Source organism: Blennius ocellaris, assembly GCF_963422515.1.
Source record: "Blennius ocellaris genome assembly, chromosome: 4".
Lineage (NCBI taxonomy): Eukaryota > Metazoa > Chordata > Actinopteri > Blenniiformes > Blenniidae > Blennius > Blennius ocellaris.
In genome coordinates this window covers 11,937,134-11,947,415 of record NC_137653.1, presented here as the reverse complement: position 1 = coordinate 11,947,415, position 10,282 = coordinate 11,937,134, and the positions used below count along the sequence as shown (strand labels likewise).

Below are 10,282 nucleotides of genomic sequence, written 5' to 3'. Positions count from 1 at the left end.
ATCATCTAAAACAACACAAGACATCAGACACTTAAATGTTGTGAAGGTGACATATTGTGATTTCTTTTGAGAGAGAGCGATTATACATGAGCATAACAACACAACATTCTGTGTGCTCCCGAATACAATATCCATGTGGTTTTTGCATTTTTCAAAACCAAGACAGACTGATTTGTGCACAGCCCCTAAGTCTCTGAAAGAAAGCCTGATGGTGAATTAATTTGCAGAATGTATGATGGGAATGTCCCAGCAACTAAAGGCAAAAGCCTGTACATATGTATGCACCATTCTGTGTTGGTATTCTTCTCTCACTTCGGTACAATTCAGGACTCAGTCCAGATGCAACTGTATTTTTTTTTTCCTTTGCACATTAGTGAAGTTACTCCACAAGGGAAATGTACAGTAACCTTAGTATTATGGCAAAAAATTAAGCTTGGAAAAATCTAAAGGAATACACATAATAAAATCATCATATTGGTTGATATGAATTTAAGAATTTTATCCACCTTTGCTTTTAATTTTACACTATTGTTTGACTGTTAGCTAACTGGCAGCTGTGTCATCATTCAGCATATTGAGCTTCTTCTTGTAATTTCTAGAGAAACAATACTTTATTTGTATTTGTTAAGCAGTGTCTGTGTAGGTCAGTTCTATGTTGGGGTCTGACCCTGGGTAAACATGTAGGTGTGCACGGTGAGTCTTGGCAGCCATATTTTCTCACAGAAACATGCTAGTTGCCATGGAGATGGCAACACTTCCCTTGCATGAAGGCATTCAAGTAGACATGCAGTAAAATGAGTCACCCTAAAGATGACATGTTATATTTAGGTCCAAAACACACTATGGACTAGGACATCCATGGATATTGAGAAAAAAAAAGACAAATTGTCAGCTTTAAATGTAACTTACCCCTCAAAACAACAATAGAGCTTTGGTTGTCACAGCTAGGATTATGCCCAAATGCCTTCCTCGTCATCCTGTTGTTGGCGGTGTGAGAAGAAGCACACAGAAGATGGAGACAAGGGATTTTTAAATAACACCACACATCTATGACAATACACAAGTTTAGAACTAAAGATCAGGAAACAAATTGCCCTGTTGAATTTTGCCATTGTGGTTGAAGCATGAGCTAGTTGTTTGTTTTCTACTTGTGCATCTAAAGCTGTATTCTGTCCTATAAAAACAATTAACAACTGATAAACAATTAAAAATGTATTCAAATAGTCACTTCACCTACTTTGAAAACACTAGCGCACAACTATTGAAACAACATAAATACATAAATAGTTGCAATAAACAAAACAAAATGAAATGTGCAGATTAACTATAATAGATTTTATGTCTCTGGCTTCTTTGTGATTGTTCAGTGTGACTGATCACCTCTTACAGGCTTGACTGTTAATGAATATTCAAATGTCTGTGTTGTTTGGCAGCACAACATCAATGTTTTCGTTCAAAATCATCAAATGAGATGAAGGTGGATGACACATCTAACCTGGTCTGGGGACGGGCGGTGACCAGCATGTGGGGGTCCTCGGGCCGGCCCTCCACGATGGTGTGGTGATGGGTGCCTTGGATGCTGGGCGTGGTGTGGGTGTTGTGGATGCTGTGGGTGCTGAGGGTGCTGGGGGTGCTGAGGGTGTTGTGGATGCGGGTGTTGGGGGTGCGGTCCTTGTTGGGGAGGTCCGTGTGGGTGTTGAGGATGAGGGTGCTGAGGTGGGGCATGTCCATGTGGGTGCTGCGAAGGATGCTGCGGGTGTTGTTGGTGAGGGTGCTGGGGCTGTGGCGGGCGTGGGTGTTGTTGGTGCTGTTGAGGTGGCTGGGGGTGCTGCTGATGCTGCGGATGCTGGGGGTGCTGTGGGTGCTGCGTGTGTTGCGGGTGTTGTGGGTGAGGGTACTGTGGTTGTGGCTGCTGCGGGTGCGGGTGCTGTGTGGGAGCTTGTGGGTGCTGCGCATGCTGGAGGTGCTGTGGGTGTTGTTGGTGCTGTGGGTGCTGGCCGTGTGGATATTGAGTCTGCTGGGCGTGTGGGGTGTGTGGGGTGTGTGGGGCGTGCGGTGTGTGCGGAGCGTGGGGAGCATGAGGAGCATGGGGGTACTGGGGCTGAGGCTGAGGCTGAGCATGTGGGGGCTGAGGCTGGGGGTGGTGAGGAGCATGCGGATGATATTGCTCATCTTCATAGTTGTCGGCAATCAGCTTCATTCTGCTTTGTGTCTGCAGGAAGAAGAAAGTCATGCAACGTCTATAGACATTCAACATTGGAGCTTCTCATGTGCAGTTAGAGTCATGGTGATTAATGTATTTCGAAAAGACAGGTTTTGTTTTGCTTAAAGTGAAAAAGACACTTTTCGCACACTTGGGGTGCAGTGCATGCAATAATTCAGCTTGCCATCATCCTATCCTGCACCTAAGCTGCTGACTTTGCAAAATATATACACATCTGTGAGCTCATGGCTGTATTTGTTTTAAAAAAAAGGCTGTGGTCAGGTGCATTTGTGGTGCAGTGGCATTTTAAGGCAACAGTAAGTGATGGCAAACTGACAATGTGTGTAGACAGATGACTAACAGCACAAATACACTCCGCTTATAACACCTGCAGTTTGAAAGAAATGTTTGCAGGTGCTGAATATTCAAGTCACATTAGACACCATATCTTCTTATTGAAAGAGCCACAATAATTAGCAAATATATATTTTGAGCTGTAAATTAAAACATATGTAAGATAAAATTATACTTGGGTGTTCCCAAATGATAAAACAGCCGTTGTGCACTAAAACAAGGCAGATCATTTGGAACTAGTACTAACACTGAACCTGCAATGTGACCGTGCATATCCGTGTATTCCTGTAGATAAAACGAGGAAAATGGCTCTTGTTGCCTTGCAGGGCTTTAGTTTGCCACAATATGGCAAACAGTGACTGTGCACAGAGGAATCTGTGTGGCACCGTGCTGCAGTACTAACGTGTTGTTTGAGCTGGTGCATCAGTTTGTCCCGCTCCCTCTTGAGGCTGAGCACCTCCTCCTGGGTCTTCTTCTTATTGGATGCGGAAAGTTCCAGCAGCGCAATGTTAGCATCTTTCTCACTGATGGCTGCCAGCAGAGCTTGTTGTCTGGAAGAAAAACAACTCTGAAACATTCAGCACAGAAATCTGCAATACAATTTTGCTGATTCAATATAATTCACCAAAGACTTAACCAAACAACGCAGTTAAACTGCATCAGGGTAATTTGTGCCAATTAATTTGTGAATTTGAAGAGAATGGGTGAATGTTTCGAATGGGTTTGAATGGGTGGAAAGTCTGTGATGGATACAAATACTTTGTGATTTACTGAATGGGACACCGCATAAAATCATACTAAATCCACTTTTAAGGCAAGAGCAAGACAAATGTTGCCTTTTTATTTAATGCCTTCAAATGATAAAAAATGGCATGGCCTGCTGGCCAATGCAATGGCTTTCTGTGGTCTTCCCTGGTTGACTGTCAATCTCACAAAAACGACTTGAACCAATTATAAAATAGCATTTGTTATTGAAGTGAACTATATATTACTGTTTGACAGGATGAAAATACCAGCAGTCAGATTGTTTCATGATATAAGGGCAAAATACATAGATAAGACATTTTAGTCAAGAAACAATCGCAGAAGTTAAATTGGAAGGTCTTTGTGAGGTTAAGGTTAGCTTGTTAAACAGTAATACGCAGAACTAACTTCATTTCCAGGATCTCCTCCAGCTGTTTCCTGCGCTCTTGCCTCATGTTGGTGAGGTGGGAGTCGCGCTCCTGCAGCGACTGCTGAGTAGAGGAGAGGCGCTGCTTCGTGGAATCCAGCTCCTGCCTCGTCCTCTCCAGTGTGTTCATCAGCTCCTCCAGCTGAGTCGTGAAAGAGGAAACAATCATTTCAATTATGGGAAAATAGTGTCACAAATAATATCAATTATTCAATTCATTTAAAAATAGTCATGACACAAAAATCTTTTTGAGCGAACAGGCCACAAAGAAAAAAAAAACGACTTGACAACAACCATCACGGTACAGCGGTAAAAACAGTTGGAGGTTCGACTAAATAGGACATCAATATATTGATAAATGGTTAATAAAAACAACATCCAAACCTTCAAGTGGTGACTACCGTCGATGGAGCCATCTTTGCGTGGGTCCCCTCCCAAGCCTTTTTTGTCTCCTTGTGGTCCGAGTTTGATGTTTGAGCCTTTCTTAGTCAAATCTTTGCCTCCTTGTCTGTAAAACCACAAAGATTTAGGAGCATATTCAAGTCAAGCACATCTATAAACATTGTGTATTCTCTTGATGAATGCAACAACAAGGATCTTCTTGAGGAGACATAGGGAAGTCAAAAGTCAGCAGTGTGTCAGTAGGGTTTAGTGAATCACAATGAAAATATAAGAACAGAAAGAAGCAGGAATACAACAGTATAATCGTCAATCATGCCAAATTCATTTTGAATGAATAAATCTCGTTTCAAAATGGGAGCAACATGACACGAGCATCACGGATGACCTGGTGGCTTCATGTTATTTTTGCGAGGAAAACTCACAGGTTTTAGTACCAGAGACAGGATGGATATAGGCAGAGATGAGGCTACCACGGGAGGAGGGGCATTACTTACCGGGGAGCTAGACTGGAGATGGGGAGAGGAATAGGTCAAAGAGAAGGGGATGGTGGTACAAGTGAAGAAGACATTGGACGTCAGAGACAAGAGCACAAAAAGGAAAAAAAAAAAAATAAAGACACATTAAAACATGAACTTAAAGAAACAATCATACAAAAAGAAAACAGTGGAGTAAACCCAGAGGAGATCACACTGTGTTTATTGTCAAACAACATGGGAGAACACAGAGGCACCCATGACAGTTGCTTCTCTGCAGCCTGACACAGAGAATGCAGGATGCACCTTCTCCGATTAAAAAAAAAAAAAAAAAAAAAAAAATGGAACCATGTGCATCTGCTGCCCCGCCCAGGAGCGGCAGACATGCAGTCAGTCAGGCAAGAAATAGCCGGGCAAAAGAAGAAGGGGAGAAGGAAGGAGGTTAAATTTAGTTGCCGAGCAAAGAGAAGGGAGGGGGGGGGGGCAGTGGTTTGGTCGGAGTAAGCAAGAAGGAATGAGCTAGTGAGGGAGTCAGTTATGGATGCAGGTTTGTTCAGACAAAGGAGATCCGACTGAACTGACACACTTCAAGACTGAGGGCTCAGTCCAGACCCTACCTACCACAGCACCTCACATTGAGCACGTGTGGACCTGGAGCACAGCAGCTCTATTCATGCAGGCAACACTAGGTTCAGCATTTCCCTTAGTGTCTGCTAGAGCAAGCTTGGCAAGGAAGGTGGGGACGGTAAGGAGGGAGAGCAGAGGAAAGGTGGGAAAGGACCACTTCAGAATTTGAGGTGTGGGCAGGTGAACTGGTGAGAGAGTTAGAGAGGGTGAGGCAGGGAGATGGGTGGCGGGAATGAGAGGGGGCAGCGTGCTCATGGCAGGAGGAGGACTCAGCTCTGACAATAGAAACTTTGTACAAAAAACTACGACAAACGGCCAACAGCAACAAAAAACACAAACAGTAATTTCAATAAAAAGACAGAAAGGAATGGGAAAAATAAAATGACTAAAATGAACAATTGAGAGTTGCAGGGGAAATTACACCAAATATACCAAGGACAAAACAGGTATTAACACAGCACTGATTAGCACGTTTACAGAATGATGAGGGTTAACATTTGGTCTGTACATGTGCAATTTTTGATAAGGGCCGGGACTTACAGTGATCATTTTGCGGACGAAATAGTGAAATTTGGTTGCTGTTTGTTTTTCTTGTCATTGGTGACTGAGAGTGACTTTAACATGCATCATTATAGTAACAAACTACAACAGAAAAAACAGAGCAAAGCATCAGATAATCCCAAAAATGCCACAGAATATATGCCAAATCCTGACATACATTCAAAACATTATGATCTGATGTATTGCACTAGTGATCTGTCTGAAGAACAAACCTTAAACAACAGGGTTGAACTGCATTTTGAAGTAAAGTCTACATGGTTTTATTTACTGAGGTTTAAATTACTTGTCATTGAGCCAAAACCTTATTTTCTTTTAGTGATGTCTTTTTGATTGGTCTTTAATGACACATGCAGTTGAAATAAATAAACCCATGCATCTCTCTCTCTTCCACACACACTCACAGCGCACACAATGATGACAAACACGATGAAAAACCACCCATAGCACAAGTGCAAACTGTTCACCACAAAGTAAACACGTGCAACTGAAGGAAAAACATCTGACTCCAGGGATTTTTGTATCATGAGCACAAGAACAGAAACAGAAACAGTACCACAAACTACTACACTCTGTGCCACTCTGATACAAAGATCTGTGAATCCTTCAGACAGCAGGCAGACCGAGGCACGCGGGTGAAACCGGAGACAGTTGCGGCAGTCGCAGTCGGAGACTTTAACCACGCAGCCGAGCTGAAGTGCCAGGGCAGAGCACTCACTTTCCCAGGAAATCCCACACCATGCCCCCTATCTGCTGGGGAGCAGCTGACACAGATGGGAGCGGGTCAGGGGGAGCTCTGCCACCGGGACGAGGAATGGAGCGAGGGACAGTGGAAGGGGGGCTGGTGTTCGGGGGGGGGGGGGGGGGGTTCAACAGAGAAAGAGTTGCAAAGGGGGAGATGAAGAGATCCAAGAATACAGAATTGGATTTGAGGTGAGATTAAAAAAGGGGTTTGAGGCCAAGGTTGAAAGTCGTCAATGGCAGAGGGTGAAAAAAGAGACAGAAGGGCATGAAACAGGAGGAAGAAAGGGAAACAGGATGGAAGAAAGTGGGTAAAGATAGTAAAAAAAAAAAAAAAAGACAAGTACACTCAATTATTCAAGCACTACTAAAGAAATTATCATGACACTCAACACAGTGGAACAATAGTGAACCATAGAACTGGTTTGAACATTTAGAGATGGGCTTGTGACGTGAAGGAAAGGGCCGTCTTTATGACACAGTTTGTGATGTGATTGTCCAACAATTCTTTATGGCGATCGCAGTTTGAATCCTGCTCTAGTAAATGACAACAACCTCTTTCATTGGCCAAAGTGCAAATCTCTTTCCAGTGTGGGGGCAGTGTACAGCACATCACACTCATCCAGCCGAGGGTTGAAGAGGCCGCTCGGTGTATTTATGCAGTCCATTAACTGAAATTAGCTCGACCTCTTCTATGAGGAGGTGACTGAGTGCTCTAACATCAAACGGAACACAGTGTCGCCAGTTTTACAACGACTCTCCAGGTGCATCTCCATGCAGTACTGCAACTATGGTCCCTTACACGGTCTGAGTGTAGAATTCAAGACTACCGCTGATCCAGTGCAATGCACAAAGCAGACGACAAATAAAATCATATATTTATATAACGTGAATAAATAAATTGAGTAGCCATCGTTAGTAGAGGTGGCTTTATGTAAGCCAAACCTTGGGAGAGAATAAAACTATAATTTATTCTATCATAGGACATATCTTGGAAATGAGTGCAATGTAAGTGATTTCAATCATAACTATTACAACCCGAATAATTACTAAAGAAGCCACATGACTCTTCAATATAGAACAAGGATATCTACCATGGTAGCTTGATAAAAACAAACCTTCAATAGCCTAATTTTGTTTTTCTTAAGATTGCTCATGTGTTCTTCATTACATGCGTGAACTCAAAGTAACTGAACTTATGGCATTGGAAAACCAAATGAAGCCCAAGGAACAACAGCTACACAGGAAGCGTCTGAATACCTGAGTGCTTCTACATTTTCATGGTTTGACTTACATCACAAATAACATCAAACTAAGGTTTCCATGCCTTAACTTACAGGTAAGAGCACTTTTCTGCTCACCAACACTCTTTTATCATCAGCTGCCGCTTTAGCTGAGCCACCCTGCACCTCCAAATGTAGATATATATACATGCAGGGTAGTATCACAGTAAAGACACTCTAATAGAGCAGGTCAGACCACAGCAGAAAACATAGAAAACAATATAGTAGTAAGCAAAATCATTAGCCCCCCCAAAAAAATCGAAATATAAAAAAGTAAATCTTTTGTGTGATTTGAAACAACAAACATGTAAAAGGGTAGGATTAAAAACGTTAAACTTTTTCCAACCCCCTTTTGGAACATGTAACGCACTAATTCCTAACTCTGGGTTACTCGTTTGAATGATTGTGTTTCTCTTGTTTCTTTTTAATTTTATTTTTTGTACATATGAGGAATTTCTGAGGAATTTTCCCTCATGCCTTCAGGCAGACATTATTAAGTGTCCCAAAGGAAAACCAACAGGTACTCAAAGTCCTTCATTCCCTCAGAGGGAAAGCTTGATATTACACTATTAATATTACACTTCTCTTATTTATTGGCTTTTATTAGTTTTTTTTTTTTTTTCAAAATATTTCACTGTCTTGTGTTGTGATGTCTTGTTAAATGCTTCTCTTTCTGGCTTTTATTGATTTCTTATGTTCTGACATTTCCCTATGTCACTTACTAACTCCCGACAGATCGAATGAGTGATGCCCAATGCACGCATGCGAATGTACAACTGGGAGCTACAAATGAATTTCCCCTTGTGGGATAAATAAAGGTGTCTGAATCTGAATTGGAATCGTATTCAGAAATAAATAAATCAAATCAAACACTAAACATGAATAGCAAAAGTTTTTTGTTTTTTCTCTTCTTTCATTTGCCACAAATGACACGTGAGCAATATATTATCTCTGTGTCCAGAGCTGCAAGGTGTGGCATTAGTGACGTCAAATCTGCGCAGAACCCAACAACAAACAGAGACGGCACTAATCGTGAGCAGCTTTGCTGTATCCATTCTGCTGAACTAGCAAACAAATCCTCTCATTACTTCTGTGTATCATCAACAGTGAAACTGAGATAAGAGTGGCAACCTTGCGAAGGGGACAAAAGCAGTTACCTTTCCAGCTCAGCGATTTTCTTGTCCTTGTCGTTCTTCTCAGTTTCCACTTCTCGCAGGATATCAAGGAGTCTCTCCACCTCCGTCTGAGCCTTGTTGGCTTCATCCTTGAAGTAGCCCACCTCCTTCTCCAGCAGCTTCACTCGGTCCACGTACTCCGGGTTCCCCCTGGAGCCCGACTGCTGGTCCACCTCATGGGCCTTCTGCATGAACAAGCCAATCACACATACAAACAAGCACACAAGCAACAACACACTCAGGTAATATGACAAACATGCAGCATGTTTTACTGCCCATGAAAAAAAAAAAAAAATAGAACACTGCAGGCCAACTTTGCCTCAGAATATCTACTTTGCTTTCTGTCTCACTGTCTTTCTCAATGAATGAAGCAGAGTATAATGATGTGGACGCAGGCATCATTACTGGCACTGGCTCATTAGCTTTCACAGAGCTATTATTTAGCTCCATTTAAATGGCCTTCTGAGACTCCCAGTCACTGTGTATTATTTGGTGAGTGTGCAGAATGCAGCTTGGTGTGTGTGTGTGTGTTGTTGTTGTTGTTGTTGTTGTGTGTTGGTTTTGTGTTTGTGAAGAAGAAGGAATAGGCAACAAATCAGTGGCAATTAAATGAAGGGTCATGCTTCTTTCTCGCTGGTTATCTGACACAAACTAACAAAGTGAGAGCTCTCTCTTCCTCCTGTTCAGTGTAAACCAATGTCATCATGATTGCAGCAGTTTCTAACTCCCCACGAATTACACCACAGCGTTACACACACCATCCCAGAGACAATACGCAGCCACACATGTCAACACATGTCGCAGAGTTATACAGAGACATCCATCAGAACACTGCGAGGCTCTCCGACCACGGCCAAAATCTCAGATAACCGCACCACATCGAGACAAGAGAGAAGCGTGGCAACACTGACAGTGACAACATGCATCAAGGTTAACCAAGACATGCAAACTCCACGAAGCTGCACAGTCTCCGTCAGTCGAATACAGAAAGAGAAGCAGGAGCGACTGAGAATAAATCAGTTTAAAACGTCATATTTTAAGCATGAGGAGCAATGTTGGCATTTACTTTGTGAGATCATTTTCATTGTGGGATATGTAAATTGATTAATCTCCAACTTCCACAAGGGTTGTATAGCTAAACAAAATGCTAATAAATTTAAAAAAAAGGATTTAAAGTGGTCAGTTTTGTGACTGTTAGTTTATTTCTGTAAGGTGTTGACTTAATTGCTTTTGTTTGTTTACTTCTAGTCTCTACTCTCCTCAACTTAGTTTTGTACCTGTGATTCTACCAAGCT

At 42.3% G+C, this 10,282-nt stretch overlaps 1 protein-coding gene across 1 annotated transcript in view; it reads right to left on the bottom strand.

The window, feature by feature from the left end:
- Positions 1 to 950: 950 nt before the first annotated feature.
- The window catches only part of erc2 (ELKS/RAB6-interacting/CAST family member 2), a gene marked incomplete at both ends in the record, with an annotated part of 29,664 nt that continues 20,332 nt past the window's right edge, over positions 951 to 10,282 (bottom strand). Inside the window, 7 exons of the mRNA XM_080495415.1 lie at positions 951 to 977; positions 1,496 to 2,212; positions 2,961 to 3,108; positions 3,710 to 3,870; positions 4,113 to 4,236; positions 6,507 to 6,584; positions 8,970 to 9,172. Coding sequence (XP_080351541.1) covers positions 951 to 977; positions 1,496 to 2,212; positions 2,961 to 3,108; positions 3,710 to 3,870; positions 4,113 to 4,236; positions 6,507 to 6,584; positions 8,970 to 9,172 — 1,458 coding nt within the window. The remainder of the gene's footprint in view (positions 978 to 1,495; positions 2,213 to 2,960; positions 3,109 to 3,709; positions 3,871 to 4,112; positions 4,237 to 6,506; positions 6,585 to 8,969; positions 9,173 to 10,282) is intronic.